The sequence below is a fragment of the Cibotium barometz genome, chromosome 63 (genome assembly GCF_041138505.1).
Source record: "Cibotium barometz isolate CiBa-2024 chromosome 63, ASM4113850v1, whole genome shotgun sequence".
Lineage (NCBI taxonomy): Eukaryota > Viridiplantae > Streptophyta > Polypodiopsida > Cyatheales > Cibotiaceae > Cibotium > Cibotium barometz.
This window is the reverse complement of record NC_141108.1, coordinates 12,217,210-12,235,556: the sequence shown is the minus strand read 5'-3', so window position 1 is coordinate 12,235,556 and position 18,347 is coordinate 12,217,210. Positions and strand designations below refer to the sequence as shown.

The following is an 18,347-nucleotide window of genomic DNA, read 5'->3' as shown; positions in this document are numbered from 1 at the left end:
ATGAATGACCTCATAGGAAGAATCGAAGCCACCTTGATTGAATTGAGATTCAATTTCACTTTCATGGATCCAATCATCATTGCTATGAGTGTTCTCATAGGAAGAATCATAGCCAACTTGATTCTCATAGGCATAAGCATCAAAATACATACCTTCCGTATACCCTTGAAGATCATACAGTTTTCATCACATTGATCACTATCCATGCATACTGAGTCTTCATGATTGTCACTATCCTCATTGGAAGTATCCTCTTCAATGCAATCTTCCTCATCCTCCGTGGTATAACTTTCATTGCAAGTACTATCATCGGTACTATAAACATCTTCATCTCGATAATAGCTTTCATCATCCTCACTATCATAGTCACCCATGACTCTCGAATAGTATACCGGATCCAAAACTGCTCTACTATGCTCCCGGTACAAAATTTGATCTAACTAGTGACTCTGGAGTTCGATCAACAAGGTTGAAAGCTTGTTGTGAAGCTTATAGGGTGAGAATTAAAGCCCAATGATTGCTTTCTGATCAGCCCTAAACCCTCTTGACTGAATTAGAGTTTAGTACTCTACTCTATGCAGTCAAAAACTACAAAAACATCAAATAAGCCGTATTTTGTTCAAACGGACTCCAAATTTGATGAGCTTTAGTTTGCCACATCCGTAATAGAGAGAAGAACGCGTGTGCCACCCTGGATCCCACTTTGGATGTGCGTTATACCTCTCTGTTCTAAGATTTGTGCCGCACGCCTGTTTTCTACTACACCACTCAAACAAACTCCGATTTTCATGATCTTTGGGTCATTGGAATGTTGTTGATGAGTAGATCAAGGATATGTGAAAACAGATTTGAAAAGTCAACTGTCCTTGTTGACCAAAATTGACTCGTGAAAAGTCAATCGCTTTGAGTTGACTGGTCTCCGAACTGGACATGCCTGGACTTGTTGGAAAGCTCTTGATATTTCCTTTCATAATGTGCAATCACTTATTAACCAGCACTAAGCATTAATGACTGGGCCACACTTTAGTGCACATAGTCGCAAAAATAGTGTGGTAGAAAATATTAAAGTTGACCGCCTTTCCGGAATCTGATTCAAGGGATCAATAGCTTGTTAGAAAGCTCTCAAATGAGGCTATCCAAACACTCCATAGGGCTTCAAATCAGGTCACACTAATAATGACTGAATTTGATCCTAGCGTACAGCCTGTATATAGTGAAAATTGATCCGCAAGTCTCAAGTGTGCAAAGCTTGATCACCAATGATATTCTCAATGTCCATAAGCATATATTGGTCCAAGAATAGCATTTGACATTGACTTTTGACAAAACTTTGGTATGACCTTTACGCATGTGCAATCGAATCTCAATCCATAATGATCCAACACATACCGGCAATCAATGCCTCAATGCATAGGCAAATTTGCATAAACTTTACCATAATGCAAGTGATTCTAAATCACTCCAATTTGCATACAATTCACTTGCTTGTATCAATGTATTCATCATTGCATTACCCATGCATTTGCCCTAGTGTCAATGCCAATGTACTTGAATCGAATTGTCGTCGGAGAAGTGCGTTGAAGCTTGCCGATCTTGCGGCCAAGCTCTTCTCACCCTCTTACCAAGTTTGAATCCAAGGCAAGAGTTTAGGCCATGTCTTCACCACCAAGTACCTAAACTCCCACCGTACAGCTTTACCATGGCACTCACGCCACGGTGAGTTCAAGACACACTCCCTCTTGGCCTCTTCTCCAATGCCAAGAGTACTCTCACACACATTCTAGCTAGCTTTTGAATTGAAAGGTGTTTACAAATGTGTGTGAGAGCCAATGATTCAATGCCAATGAGAAGAATCACTTACATCCAAGGCATTTATAGATACATGCATACAACTCAACCAATACAAGGGTTTTATATTGATGATGAGGTTCAATGGTCATACAACATCTTCTTGCTTGAATTCTACTCCATTGCTTGTTGACTCTTCAATATCTTCATCAAATAGCTCAATGCATATATGCAATAAGCTTGCTATGCATGAATGCATGAAAGAAACCCCAAAGATGAAGAGCACTTGGTCTCAATGAACAAAAGCTTGACGTATGATATTCCCAAAGCTAAAAACTATGCAAGGCATGATCAATGAAGTCAATGGGAATATGATTATGCATTAGAACCAAGAAACCCCCAAATGAAACCCTAATTTTGTTGAATTTTCCCTATAAAACCCTGTTTCAACCTCACATGCAATGGCGAGAATGCCAAAAATGTTGACCTCCTTTCTATAGCAGAGTCAATCTTGGACTAGGATACTTAAAGAGCTTTCTCTGAATATGACTGTGAGTTGGCAAGGCAAATGGAGGGGACTCTCTTGGATTGATAAGATTTTTTCCCATACTCCTCTTGTCTTTAAAAATATGCCCTTTGCTGAATTTCTGATTAAGAAATGGAAGAGGATCATTCCCCTCATTCAATGGTAGGGATCTCCCAGAATCACGGGAAATTCATTATTCATGTATAATGTTTGGTGGTCCCCAGTTTTTTTCCCTCCATTAGCCCTCATTGAGCCCAAAGTGAGCAAAAGACTCAACAATAAAGCGATAAACAGATTTGAGGATTTCTGGGATGGTCCTCTTCTGGGGTGGAGAGATGAGGATCAGCTATCTGTCATGTATGGTCTCTCAAGATTTGATAAGAATCATTTGCATGTAATTATTGGTAAGCTCAAGACGCTAACTATCAATACTTCTAAGCTTACGGAAAGGTGGATCAAAGATTGGGGGTGGACAGATGGACTTTCCCTTGGTCGGGAATCAACTGCCAAGTTTTATCATATGTTAATGTAAGAGAAGAGAGATTTTAAACATTTCAATACAATATGGAAAGTAGCTTGGCCGAACAAATGCTGGGAATCCAGATGCAGAAGAATTTGGGGATCCAAACTGCCAACTCATGGTCAGACTTTTTTGTGGAGGATCATGGTTGGGGCTCTTCCGTTAGGCTGTAAGCTGATGATCGGAAATATGGCCTCAGGGATATGCCCAAGATGCAAAACAGTCATCGAGGATTTCAAGCATGCCTTTTGGGATTGCCTGGCATTAAGATCCTTTTGGACACAGCTCTCTAAATGGGGGGGGGGGGGGGGACATTTTTGGGCTGCAATGTACATGGTCCCATTGGGTTTTGGGTAAAAAGATTGGTCCAGCAAAGGAGAGTAATAGCCTTTTTGGATTTGCAAGATTTACATGCTTGTGGGAGATATGGTCTATGAGGAACACTCTGGTCTTTGCTAATGATGGCATGCAAAGTGTAGATGATAGTCAGATACAATGAAACTACTCACTAAGAGGATTTTGGATTGAGCAGTTTCTGTGGGTAGTTCTCCTCTTGATTGTTTGAGAAGACTATCCCACAGTTTATATGTACTCTTTTCTTATTATTAATAAAAATACATCTTCAGTAAAAAAAAAAAAACCCTCTGTTTCAACCAAGAAACCCTAATTTCTTCATCATTTTGATGCAATGAATATATAGATGATCAAAGGGAAGGCTAATGAACATGATTAAGGCCCTCGATCCCCAAAAAGACGAGAAAACTCTAATTTCTCAAGAAATTCAAAAATGCAAGTAGAGGCCAAAATCCATGTAGTCTACTGCTTTAGCATCAACCAATCATATGTATGAGTATAGCAAAGCATGGAGAAGAAGATTATTGAAGCAACTTCCCAAAACTTTGATAGAAACTCTAATTTTCATGAGAAACCCCCATTTGCAAGGAGAGATGATGATTCAAGGTAAGATTGATGAAATTTGGGAATAAAAATACTAATTAGGAGAAGGAAAGGCAAGAAAAGGCTTAAGTATGCCAAAGCCCCTAATTACAGTAAACACAGCCCGTTTTCCCTTATTGTGGCTAATTTCATGCTAATCATCATCAAATCATGTAAGGCATGCCTTGTTAGCCTTGTATTATGAGAAGGAAACATAAGAAAGCAAGTTTAGGTGATGCAAGAGCTAGGGTTTGAAGAAATGACCAAAACGCAGGCGACACGCTCATGAGCAGATGTGGAGAGACGAAATCTTGATCGACGACCGTTTTTCACCATTGAAGCATCAAATCAATGCTCAAAGACTCCACGGTTCCTTCCCAAGCTTCCAAGATGAAGAATATTTCTTCAAATCCACCATGGAAGTAAAAACATGAGGAGGGAGATGAAGAAGGGGAATGTGCAAGCCCATACCTTCAATCTTTGCCCACCCTAACCAAATTTTGGTCCAAACTGTGCCCGGTCACCAAGATTTCTCCAAGTTTGATGCAATTTTTACCAAATTAGGCTCCAATCTTGACCAAGCTCCATGATTCTCATACCCATTGGTCCATGTGTGATCAGCCATGAACATGAAACAAGATTTTCTAGAAATTGGAGAAATTTCAAGAAAATTAAGAGGATCAAGAAAGTAGGAGAAATTGATCAACGGCATGGCTTCGATACCAATGAAAGAAAGGAAGGAGATGACTTGTTAACGTGGAGTTGGGAATACGAGACATCATTTACATGGAGTCCAAGACATGGGTGAAGTTCACCATGGAAGCTTGCATGAGCTACACTTAATTGATATTGAGTAAAGATGATAAATGAGTTTTTTTTTTTCCAAGAAAAAGAATCCTTCAATTAGTAAAAGAAAAACAACCACAAAGGGCTAAGTACAACCATGAAGAGCTAAATACAAACTCGCCTCATATAAGGGCGGGAAACAAGTGATCATAAGGGGAAGAGATGCTTCTCCTCCGACTCGCCACTCTATGAGGAGAAGGCTATCTCATATATGGGGAGGGGGGGGGAGGGGGGAACAACCACAAAGGTGGTCTGTAATGCCAAATGGGATCACCGCCTCTATCTCTGAGGAAAGGGCCAGGCCTCCAAAGTAACAAGAAGACTTCCCGCCGCTTCGGCATGTGGTCAGAACCTCCCTATAACCTCCCCCACTGACTGCAGAAGGTGTGAATGATATCAAGCCATATGCTCCTGATGGTCTCAGCGGGCGGAGTGTGGGTACCCTCGATGGCCTCACTGCATCTAGCACGCCAGATGTGCCAGGCTGCGATGCTACTTCAAATCTCCCATCTTTGGCATGAGCTTGGCCGCTAGTCACCTGTAGGGGGGGCTATGACTGGTACTACTGCAATATGATGGTGAGAGACATGAAGGGCTAGTCCTCCCCCATCCTCCTCATAAGCCCTGATCACTCCACCCTCTGTGGCCCAAGTGACAGTGCCCCAAGTCATGATCCGGATCGATGCCCTATTCATAGCGAAGATGCAAAAAATCCGCTGCCAAATCTGCTGAGCCTCCGGGCAATGTCGCTGAGACTCCTGCTAGTAGCCGCACTGCAGACAAAGCCGCTGACCGACCTCCAACTACCAGCCAAGTACTTACCGCCAAACTCCTGTGTGCCATCAGCCAAAGAAAGAGTGTGATCTGTCTAGGCCGAAAGCTATCCCAAAGCCTCTTCCAAAAATCTGAAAGGAAGCGCTGTGATAGGCCTTGTGATTGCCAATGTGCTGCTGCTGCTGGCGGTGTGTCATCTATCTCAGGCATATGGATCCTGTGGCCTAGTTGGGTTGTATATGCAAAGCCACAGTCTCCTCCCGATCCGTAGGATCATGCTAAGTCCACTCTTCTGAGTTCCACGGGAGCCGCGTGAGAGGTCGGCATTCCCAAATCCATAGCCGCAATAGTCTCTCCCTGGCCACCTTGGCCGGTGCTAGATCTATGTGCCATTCCCGTGCCTGAAAACTGATCACCCTCACTCTCTGCAAGGTGCAGCCTCTGAAATTCCCCAAGGGAAGCTCTGATCTTTATAGTCTGCCCTAGGATCCAATAGAAAAAGTGAGCAGACCATTGTCCTCGTTTGCACCGTGGACCGCCAGGAGGATATCGTGTTTGGTAAACACTCCTAGCCACACTGGGGGTCGGGTCTGGAATAGGCGTCAACAACTCTTGAGGGATAGCTGAGTTAATGTCGATGCTGAGCCGATCTTGACCCCAGATCCCTGTCAGGCCTCTCTCCTGCTCCTCTAGGGGTAACTGCCCATGTGCAATCCAATCTCCAAGAGACCTCGTTGGTCCTGTGCTCAAGGCTCCCCAAGATACATGCGGTCGGGCCCCTAACATGTGGCCATTGGGTAAACAAATCAGGGGGTTCTAGACCAAAGGTTGCCGAAGCCGATCGTCTGAGGCAACTGGTACTATTTGTCTGAGGGATGGCTTGAGATGATCCCAAGCCCGAAGTAAACTAGCTGCAAATCTGTCCTCAAAAGCTAGGCTAAAACCACGGGCTAACATCTCTATGAAGATCCATGGGGCACTTTGCGGCCACGGGACCCCCAAGGCTCGAAGTGCGGGATGAAATCCGGGCCAGTAAGAAATCCTTTCCAGGGCTCACCACCGGGAAGGAGTCCTCTGATAATCAACTTGCCTAGCAGGGCACGGCTCTGAATAGCGAGATCGATGAGGCCAAGCCCCCCTCTGCTACGTGGCTGAATGATCACTTGCCATGCCACCTTAGCCCTGGCTGGCCTCCCATCACTTCTAGCCCATAAGAAGTTCCGGATCAATCGTTGTACTTGGCCAATGCATGCCCAAGAAAAGGCCCAGCATGAAGTGATGTACCACATGGTGGCTAGAAGTACTTGGATCGCCACCACCACTCTGCTTGCTAGGGAGAGCCTCGCCAAGCTCCAATATAAAAGCTTCTTCCAAATACTCAGAAAAAGCGGAGCGAGCTGCTGCTGCTCGAGAGATATCAATGCCAACTGGCAATCGAGATAGCGAACTGGAGTGTCCCTTAGGATCCACTAGGAAGCCTCAACTGGTCGCCAAGTTGGGGCGGGTGCTGAACCTACCCAAAAACCACACGACTTGTGCTAGTTGATCTACGCTCCTGATGCGTGGCAGAAAATCTCAATCGCCTCCGCGAATCTCTGGAGATTCCCAACATCTTCTGAAAGGAATGCTGCTATGTCACCTGCAAACATTGAATCAAGCAACTCCTCCAGTGTACAAAGGGGAAGACGCAATCCTTGGAGCCCGGTCTCCTAGGCAGAGAGAAAACTCCTCATGGCCTCGACGACGAAAAGGAAGAGGTAAGGTGCCAATGGACAGCCCTGCCGAACCGAGTGGGAAAGGGGAAAGCTGTCACCTCGGGCCCCTTGAATGAGGACCTAGCTATGCGAGGCTGAGTAGAGTCCTGAAACCCCATGAATCCACTCCACGGGGAATCCCATCCGGCTCATCGTGCCCTCCAGAAAACTCCAATCCACCATATCATATGCTTTCTCAAAATCTAGGAGAAGTACAATGAGGTCCTGCTGCCGCATCCTGGCTGAGGTTGTCGCCTCCCAGAAGGTGAATATGTTGTCCAAGATGCTCCTATCATAAACAAAGCCAGTCTGAGTGTCATGGATCAAGTCTGGGAGAAAAGGCTGAAGTCTCTTGCTAATGGCCTTGGCCAATATCTTATAGGCTGTCCCAAGGAGAGATGGGTCTCCACTGCCGGATCTCCAATCTGTCACCACCCTCCTTGGGAATCAAGTGAATCAAGCCCTCTGAGAGTCTCTCTAGCATGGCACCTGTAATCATAATCTCATTGAAGGCAGCTCGAAGGCCACCTTCCACCACCCTCCTCTCCTTTATGGATCTAATCTCCCTGCAAGCGGTGGCGAGCTGACTCTCGATCCACTCGCTATACGGGGACCTCTCCTACAGCTGCTGTAAAGAGGCAAGACTCCTCAAACTCCTCTCCTCCTCCTTGAAACCCTCTAATATGCTATGGGCTCATGTGCACGAAAGAAACTGGGAATTGATGCATCTTACTTTAGTAGACATGGGAAAGATGTACACTTGGGAGATGGACAGTAGTATGGAGGACTTGGGAGCTTTGCATTTTCCCAGGATTTGTAGCCTATGGGTGCAAGCTCCGACAAGCAGCAAACCTTGGGAGTAGCTTGGGATCCCCGCAAGAAAGAGAAGGTAGATGCAGCTCTTGCAAGGTTCTTTTATCATGATCATGTAGCATTCAATGTTACCAGGCCTCCATATTTTATTGAAATGGTCCAGGAGATTGCACGGTATGGCCCAACATACAAGCCTCCTTCTTATGAGACACTACGCACCACCTTGTTGCAAAAGGAGAAAGCTACAATTGAATGTGCTTTAGAATTTGTGCATGAAAGTTGGGCAAAGAATGGTGTGTCACTTATTGCAGATGGTTGGAGTGACACTCGAAAAAGGTCCATTCATGGCATGGTTGCTTATTCTCGAGAAAGAATGCAATTCATTTTCTCACATGATGCTTCTGGGACTGGAAAAACTGTAGATCAGCTTGTGGAAGAGTGGGCCCAAGGTATTGAGAAAGTTGGCCCACAGAATGTTATTCAGTTCTTAGCTAATGGTGAGGCAACAAATAGAGCAGCTGGTCTAAAGCTTGAAGACAGGTATTTGCATATCACATTTAGTCCATGCTTTGCTCATTGTTTGAGTAACTTACTGAAGGATATTGGCAGCTTCTTGTCATGGATTGATCCACACATTCAAAAAGGCAAGGAGATAATAAGCTTTATTCAAAACCATCAGTTTATTTTGAATGAATTCCGCAAGAGATCGCTCAAAAAGGATCTCTTGAAGTACTCGGAGACACGCTTTGGTTATAACTTTCTCATGATGAAGAGGTTATCCAAAGTGAACTTGCCTTTAAAGCAGTTGGTTGTATGCAATGAGTCGATGGGATGGGCTCTTTCTCAGTCAAGAGCCAGAAAGCACCATCTCCCAACCATCCATCACCTCATCATCGGCCTCTTGTCCACATCCTTGGAACTCAGGATCCAACACATACGCAGTAGCATGCATGGAAGAATGATAACCATTCCATCATGCTTCACATAATTCTCGAACCTCTACATATTTCTCACGAGACAAGCCCATTTCCCCTATTTTCTCGATCATTCGGTCAATCCCCTCATAAACGTTGCCAATGCATGGGTCCCATCTATCTGCAATCCGCATCAAGCGCATGATTGGCTTCATCACAGCATTGATAGTGTTTACTTCATCCCAAAATGTGAAGTCTTGTATGGTTCTCGCAACCTCTATGCCAGGTAGGTTCGTGATGCAGATAAACGAAGGTTGGTGAAAGATAAACTTGGATTTTATCGCAGCAAGTTGGGAAGGTTTGGATCGGCCAATGCACACAGAGATAGGTTTAAGATAGGGGCTGCTTTATGGTGGGAGGATTATGGGACTCATACACCAGAGCTTCAATCATTGGCAGTAAGGATCTTGTCTCAAGGTGCAAGCTCCTCTCCTATTGAGCAACTATGGAGTGTGTTCGGCCATGTTGCAACCAAGAAGAGGAACAAATTTGGGACAAAACAAGTCAATGACTTGATTTTTGTTAAGTGCTAATTTGTGCTTGCTTGGTGATATGGCTTCTCCCAAACCAAAGAAGTTTATATTGCTTGATGAGGAGTCCTCGGATGATGAGGAGACACATGGACTTGCAGATCCTGGTCAGGATGCGGTTGAAGATTTGGATGCTGCAGATGTTGGTCTTGATGATATGGCTTTCTTGGATGACATAGATGATAGTCTCCTTAAAGGCATCACTCGCATTAGCCACGCATATCTCCTTACTATTTGCATGTCACCTTGAGGCTTGGACTCTGGACTTGGGTTGCTAGGCCATGGGCACATTTTATTCTATAAGTATGTCTTTTTGTTTTAAGGTTACGTAATACGGGTTCTAAAATGAACACTACGCTAAGATTTACTGTCATTTCTAGGAATTATCTAGGTCCTTCCCCCTTTCCGTTCCCCCTTTGGCCCGTTCTCGTTCCCTTGGTGGGGCTTTCGTTCCATTCCCGTTCCCGTTCCGTTGCTACTATGTCTGGACTGCCGCCGAGGGCAAGCTCTAGCTAAGTGACCCATCTGTCTGCAGATGAAGCATTGGCCTAGGAGGCTAGAATACTCCACGTGCTGCTGTATGGGATCCCCTCAGAGGCTAGGAATAGAAATATAATGCCATACTAACTCTGGCGAGGCCACACAGATGCGGAGGAATGGAATCCCAGCTGCCCTCGCGAGGGACGAGGCAACAGTTTTGGGGGGGGGGGGGGGGGGGGGGAGGGGACCTCCATTACTCTCCCGATGGCACCACCAATAACCGGGAGAAGAGGAAGGTACTTCTTCCTAAGACCTGGGAAGCAAACTGTCACTGGGAAGCCCGAAACGCTAGCCAATGGGTCAGACTTAGGATCGAAGTGTGCTACCACCGAGCAAAGAAGGCTTGCGTCGTACGCATCTTTGCAGGTTCGCCAATGAGGCTAGCCTGAAAAAGATCCTGAGCTGTCTGCGTGCGGGGCGGCTACCAACAATTTTGTAGACCAGGGTGGAGGCCTCAAGTGAGGCAATAGTCGTGGCAAGAACCTGTAGATCCGCTTTGGAGAAGGAAATGCAAGCAACGGCAGAGATGACGGAGTGGCTGCCATGGAGTCCTCCTAAGGTGAAGACCAGAATGAGCCGAAGCTTGCCAAATAAAACTAAAAACCTCAGAAGCCTAGAAGCATCAACCTGCACGGGAGGGGAGGGAGGAGAGGGGTGAAGAAACGAAGAGAGAAAAGAAAAAGAAGAGAGGAGGGCGGCTTAGAAAAAAAAAAGGGGGGGGGGGGGGAGGTGGCAAAAGAGCAAAAAGGGAAAAGGAGGGGGGAGGACTGCCCTGCGACGGGGCGGGCAGAGAAGCGAACAGGGAGGGAGGGGGGGGGGGTCTTGCGCACGCTTATTTGTGTAGATACAACGTGGTCTTATAATTGTCTTATATACTTTCGCCACCATTTCACATTTATTAATGTCCTTGACATTCATATTGGGCCATGCAAGGCCCATGGTCCATATGGTCCCATAGCACTTTATTCCAATGCATGAATTGGAACACTTACAAGTGAGCAGGTATGCACCTCTTGCACATACTTGGCAAGGTTCTTCAAGCATTGAAGGCATGGTTAAGGCTCTTTTCTTACTTTTAGAAAACTTAAGCACCACCAGAAGCAGAGGTAAAAAACAAAAATTTCTTTCATTAGTTACCAAGAGAGCCTACCAAGAATGCAAGGGTTGTTTCCGGCCTTCCAGATATCCAAGCAGCATAGGCTAAGTTCACTGTGGCAATATAAATCAAGCACGCACAAGCAATAATTCTACCACTTGAAATTCGTAAACTTACAAATTTGAAAAAACAAAATTAGGCAAGTGCTGGAACTGATTTTCTTTTAAAGTGCTGGAACGAACCTACTCCCAAGGCAAAAATGTTTGGAAGTGGCCTTGTAATATAAAAGAGGAGATGGAACTGCAAAATTGTGAATATCGTGTATGCAAAGGAAACTTGGTGCCCAAACCGTTTATGTATCTGCCCATGAACAATCAGCACAAAAGTTACAGCCGCCAGTCAACAAAATGTGTAGTATGATAGCAACAATGTAGTATGATAGCAACAATGTGTAGTGTGATAGGAACAAGTCTTGCAATTAAAAAAAATAGCACAAATCTCCCCTAACACTACCTGCAACCTCAGCACAAAGAATGTAGTGAGGACCAAACCTCCAAAAACGAGCCGTACTGAAATAATCCACATGCAAGTGTCAGTCAGATAGATGCCAAGTGGAGTAAAGAGCAGAATCATACGCTGGTCGGAAAAGGACACATCTATCATAACACACTAGAACATGGCCAGATACCATGCTAACTTGATGGTGAATGAAGGGGACAGGTGTGAAGAACAAATGTGATTTACTTATTCAAAGAACCATTGAAGAACCCAATCATTTTAAGGATCGAGGTTTATTGTACCAAACACAAGGCTCGAAACCTTGGTGGGGAGATCCAAAATGGCAGCTACCAGCGCAAATGGCGAAGATAATAGGCTGACAATCATAGCACCTGTACAAAGTCAAAAAATGGAAGGTGTCTTGACAAAAAAAAGGTGCCTTAACAAAAAATAAAACACTCATAACCCCCAACCCCTCAATTTCACATGGACCTTTGATAATTACAGCCTAATAAAACATGCATAACCCCTAACCCACCTATTTCACATGGACCTTTGATAATCACATGCTGTTTTCACAACCAGTGTGCTATGTCAAGCATACAAACACAGGTATCACTTATAGCAACTCAATGCTTTGGTTAAGACATGCACCGACCTATAAAAGTCCGAGGCACCACACCTGGAAAGTCTAGATGATCATACTGAAACACATCAAAGTCAAGTGAGACTGTCAAATCTACCTCTTGAGTTGGGAAGATAATAAGAAGAGCTAAAGAAAACACAAGATGAAGTCCAAACATCGATCTACACAACGTGAAAGAAAGAAGCACTTACCTTATCTAGTTGGTGTCTATGATACAAGAGATCGTGCATTGCCTGTCATCGCAATGGCAAATAAGACATACACAGTTGTGTCTAGTAAGAATTGATTGTTTCATAAAACCCAAAAACTTGACTTTATAACAAATATCTCTCTCTCTTAGTTGTACTTGTTTTGTTTTCCTTTTCCATGATGAGACATACCATGGATAGCATTGTATCACTTAGGTCTCATCGACCCATTGGGTCTTTAGAAGACGTTTAATATAACTTTCTTTCCCCCCCCCCCAGTATGGCCCCCCTCAGTACAGGATTCCAGAAGGAACTTAACAAAGTGGCAGACAGCCTGAAGACAGTAAGAAGATTGCAAATAGGACTTTCAACAACCATAAAAGACAGTTTTCAGAAATCAAGAAGGATATGGACAGTCTTAAGCTGTTCATGAAAGATGCTCTCGCAGCCAAAGATACCCAGATTGCTACCCTACAGGAGGAGGTCACAGAGATGAAGAACCAACAAGCAAAACACAAGAAACAAATCCAAAGGGAAGTGCAGAAGAAGGATGCCAAGATACAGGAACTCGAAACACAGATATGCTCACAAGCCACATCGATCAAAGGCATGAAGGAGAACCCCATGGCTAAGCCTACACCCATCATAGGAGAATTTAGGGCAGAGATGGAAGCACTAAAAGCCACCATAGGTGCTGAAGATGGTGAGATCAGCTTCCAAAGGGAAGTGCAGAAGAAGGATGCCAAGATACAGGAACTCGAAACACAGATATGCTCACAAGCCACATCGATCAAAGGCATGAAGGAGAACCCCATGGCTAAGCCTACACCCATCATAGGAGAATTTAGGGCAGAGATGGAAGCACTAAAAGCCACCATAGGTGCTGAAGATGGTGAGATCAGCTTCCAAAGGGAAGTGCAGAAGAAGGATGCCAAGATACAGGAACTCGAAACACAGATATGCTCACAAGCCACATCGATCAAAGGCATGAAGGAGAACCCCATGGCTAAGCCTACACCCATCATAGGAGAATTTAGGGCAGAGATGGAAGCACTAAAAGCCACCATAGGTGCTGAAGATGGTGAGATCAGCTTCCAAAAAGCACTACTGGCTGATGTGGAAGGGCTTAAAGCTGCCAACAATGACAAGCTCAAGGAAGAGTTGAAGAGCACTAAACATGAATGGGTCGTGCAAGATAAGAAACAAACGCAGCCACAAGCCATCATAAATGACACACTTGATGAGTAGAAACGTAGGTGGGTCCAAGCCCTACATGTACGAGTGACGCGCTTGAAAGTTGGAATTTCCCCCAGGGAGGATGCAAAGGGACTATGCCAGATGCTTGGAGTAGAGGGCACCCCATACACGGATGCATGGAGAGCGGGGAAAAACACGACTCAGGATAGGCTTCTCCTCTTGAAATTTTCAGATTTGGCTGCCAAACTGGCACCTAGGGAGACTTAGTGAGACATCCACAGGCTGGGACATCATCTTCTACACAGAGACACACCAAAGCCCAGAGAGAGGGCTACCAGATATAGCCAGATATGAGTGGGAGTCAGCATTCAGAGGAGAGACCTGCACATTAGGAGTACTTCACGGATCTGGAGGGGTGGCTATGCTATTCAAACCACATCTACGGTGGATACTTACCATAGTCCAAAAGGACGAGGAAGCTAGATATACGTGGATCAGCCTGCAAGCCAGCAGAGATCAGGTTGTCCACATGTTACTTCCCTCCTGCCTCACAATATGGCCGTCAAACCCATGGCCAGTCACCATACCTCCCGAGCTACAGTGATACCATGGAGTTCTTGAGCCACGGGAAAGTCCTCCTGGGGGATTTCAATTCCCGGACAAAGAGCCAGCAGGTCACCTTCCTGGACTTTGAGGATACCATCACACTCTGAAAGTTGGACACCAGGGACCTCGCCCTGCAGAGATCATCCCATGGTCACGGAAATCTCACCACATTCAGGAGACACTTCCTGAATATGGGTACATCACATGGCCAGGTGGCAGACATCCGGAGCCCTAACATGCCACATATACCACCACACTCTCTATCTGGACCTCATGCCTCCCTGGATACCTTCACCACCCAGCTCACTGATGTCCTCCACAGCTCCGCTGGCATGCCCAGGTGGCAGACATCCGGAGCCCTCACATGCCACATATACCACCACATACTCTATCTGGACCTCATGCCTCCCTGGTACCCTCACCACCCAGCTCTCTGATGTCCTCCACAGCTCCACTGCTGCCTCATTCCTATTCACCGAGAAATCTACCGCCAGGCCACCTTGTGGAACTTTTGCCTCAGAATGGGTGATATAATGATGAGTGCCGGACTACACGGGCCCACTTATGAGAGGAAGAAAAGCAAGAGAAAATCTCATTGCAGGAAAAGTGAAAAGGATTTTCCGGCGCTTGACTCGCCAGAAGAAGCAAGCCCACTACATCTGAATCGAGGAATCATTCTATCGCAGGTTTTTTGGCAAGGAATGCAAGGAGGCTTGGAGGAAGATACTCCCTCGCCGCGACCCCACACCCATTTCCTCTCCTAACCTTCACACCCACTCACTCTACTCCATCCCCAACCAGCCACCCTGCCCACCCACAGGATTGTCTCCCCACCACATCCACTTTCTTCACGAAGGTGATGGTGCTCAAAGCCATCAAGCGACTTGGGAATGGTCCATCCCCAGATCACAAAGGGCTTCTAGCAGAACACATCTCTCATGCCGCAGATGCATTGCCCAGCAGCCAGCTCTTGGCTCACATGTTCAACCGTGCTTTATGTGAGGGTTTCCCACTCACATGGACAACCAACACCATCACCCCCATCCTGAAGGCATGAAACCCCCTGGAACCTATTGACTACCGCACCATCATGATTGGCCACACACTGGCTAAGCTCTATGGGTCCATTGTGGAGATGCAATTGAGTTCCTTAGCCGAGACTCAAGGATGGAGGGCCCAGGGGATGGCAGGCTTTCGGTGGGCACATTCAACACTGGATCTCATCTTCACACTCAGAGCCATCATTGAGGAAGGAAAGGCATCCAATAAGAAGATTTACTACTGCTTTGTGGATTCTGCAATGCGCTTAACACAGTGCCCCACGCCCACCTACTACAAAGACTACAGGTCATGGGGGTACCTTCCAAGGTGACATGGAGCACCATTGCTTTATATGAGTCCATTATCGGACAAGTTAGAGCGCCTGGTGGGATGTCAGGTGAGGGTCTCTAGCACAATTGAGATGAAGCAAGGCTGCCCGCTCTCTCCGACTTTGTTTGGCTTATACATTGATGAGATCTCGGACTTCATTGACAGCTTCAGTGGACTGGGAGGAAACTTGGTCGGCATATTGATCCCTCTACTGCTGTATGCAGATGACATAGTCCTCATTTCAGATTCAGTGGCTAGATTGCAGAGGCATCCGGATTGCTCTACAGAAGTTCTGTACACAGCAGGACCTAACGATCAACCTTGGCAAGACCAAGGTGATGGTCTTGCACACCTCTTCGATACACCTTAGGGACCACAGCTCCACATACAGGGGAGACCCAGTCAAGATTGTCACCTCATACACCTCCCTTGGAGTGATATTCAGAAGGCCCAAATACACCATGTTACCAGCAGCAGATGCCCGGCTAACCCGGAGGGTATGCAGCATTGGCCTTGCTTGAGCGACAGTGCTTCCAAGCACACTTCCAGGAGCCCAGGACAAAGCTACGGTTGTTTGACACACTAGTCACACCCACATTGATGTATGGCACGGCCTTTTGGAGACCTGACCTATCACCAAACAGATGGAAGAAGATTTGAGCGGCCTCAGATCATGATGTTCTCACGCAGAAAACTATCAGTGCCACATGAGATTGTGAGAGTAGAATTCGTTGCACCTCCAATGGAGGTAGATGCCCTCTTCCAGACCATCTCATACATCCGCTGAGATGGGCCCACACAGGTACCCCCCATCTAGCCATGGAGTCTTCATGGCTACTAGCAGAAAAAGGGCATGACAGTTGGTTTGTGAAAGTCTCCGCATGGTTCACATCACATGGTATACAGATGGACCACCTCCCACCACTACAGTATGACCTCGCCTCCCTTCTCCTACAGATCACACACGGAGAGATCAACCGGCTCACACGGTTGGACCTCTTCAGACAGCATATTCAGGACACTTGGGTGACACCCGCAGCTGGGCTTGCCCCATGGTCGATGTTCTACATGGACCACTACCAGGGAGAGCTCCACCCCATCCACGAGGAGTCACTTCAGAACACGCTTGCGCTTTTCGACGTGCCCGGAATCCCAAGCCTGTGGGACACCAACTACGATCCTCCCATCAGCTCCAGATCCACAACATGTTCTTTCTCTCCCTCTCTCTTCGCCCCCTTTTGTTATCTTTCTTTATAAACACTTGCGCTTTTCGACGTGCCCGGAATCCCAAGCCTGTGGGACACCAACTACGATCCTCCCATCAGCTCCAGATCCACAACATGTTCTTTCTCTCCCTCTCTCTTCGCCCCCTTTTGTTATCTTTCTTTATAAACACAACTCTCTCTCTCTTTTCGCCACATTTCCTCACCCGCCCTTGCTCAGGCCCCCAAGGCAGCAACATAATCCTATCTGCTGCTACTTGCCTCCCCACTTGCAGCTGGCCATCTATGGGGGCCACCAGCTGAGGAGCAAAATCAGTACTAGAAGGGGGACCCCTTCAGTCCAACATGGACAGCTCGCCGGCAACAAGGACTAGAGGTGAGACGGAGAGGAAATACAGCTCGATTTGGGCGAGCACACAGAAGATCGGCGACCCCCATATCAAACCATGCCTGACCACCATGAGAGAAGTATGCAAAATGCAGGATACGGACATTGAGCACCTACAAAAGAAGCTCAGGGAGAACAAGGATAGTGATGACCTTAGGCATGAGTTTCGTGCCTCCATGCAAGAGGAGATGGATAGGTGGAAGGCAGACATGGAGGAATACATGGCAACTCAGCTAAGCAAGATGCAGGAGGAAATGGTCCAAATGTTGGACGCAAAAACCAGCCACCACACCTCACAAATCACGGAGCTGGAGGCCCAAGTTGCCAAACTTAAAGTGGAAAACGAGACCTTGAGGGCACGTACTCCATTCGAAGAAGGAGAGATTCAACTATCCCTCAATGATGAGCTGAATACACTTAGAGAGCAAATGAAGACCCTCCAAGAACAAGAGGAGAAGAAGGCAAACGAGGCAACCACATGGGCCGAGGTGATTAAGAAGACATAGAAACAAGTGGAAGAAGCGGGCAGCTGGATTGAGGTTGCCAAGAAGCAACAGAACCCACCATCATCCCCAAACATCATCAATGACACACTCGAAGAGGAGAAAAGAAGGAAGATTAGGGCATTGAATGTGAGAGTGGTGGGATGGAAGGAAGGAGCCTCGCCGAAAGAGGACGCCATAGTACTATGCAGAAAGCTGGAAATCGCTGATACCCCCTTCGTCGAGGCATGGAGGGTGGGCAAAGACACCACCAAGGAACCCGCACTCATTCTCAAGTTTGCGGGGTTGGAGGCAAGGCAAGCATTCCTTACCAAAAGGCGGGCACTAAAAGGAGAAAAGACTTACCTCGAAGACGATCTCACACTAGCACAGGTGGCACACGAGGGAGTGCATGCCACGCATCTTGGATGCATGGAGCACGGATCCCCAGAGCAGAGAGGATATGCAGACTATGCCAGGAGGAGATTGAGAGTGAGGAACATTATGTATGCAGATGCAGAGCATATAGTGTCATTAGAGAGAGATACACCACCATCTTCAGTGGACATTCCTCACTCCGCCAGATCATGGAGTCCGCAGACCAGCGCAGATTTGGCCAGTTCTTGCTAGAGACACAGCGCCACAGAGAGA

At 46.4% G+C, this 18,347-nt stretch overlaps 1 protein-coding gene across 2 annotated transcripts in view; it reads right to left on the bottom strand.

Moving 5' to 3' along the window:
- The window catches only part of ALG12 (homolog of asparagine-linked glycosylation 12), a 97,818-nt gene that overhangs the window by 30,569 nt on the left and 48,902 nt on the right, over window positions 1–18,347 (bottom strand). For both annotated transcript variants that reach the window (XM_086795886.1, XM_086795887.1), the window contains exons 3-8: window positions 12,433–12,474; window positions 12,254–12,299; window positions 11,898–11,987; window positions 11,611–11,666; window positions 11,340–11,457; window positions 11,152–11,210 (exon numbers count right to left, since the gene is read on the bottom strand). In XM_086795886.1, the coding sequence (XP_086652012.1) occupies window positions 11,152–11,210; window positions 11,340–11,457; window positions 11,611–11,666; window positions 11,898–11,987; window positions 12,254–12,299; window positions 12,433–12,474 (411 nt within the window). The remainder of the gene's footprint in view (window positions 1–11,151; window positions 11,211–11,339; window positions 11,458–11,610; window positions 11,667–11,897; window positions 11,988–12,253; window positions 12,300–12,432; window positions 12,475–18,347) is intronic.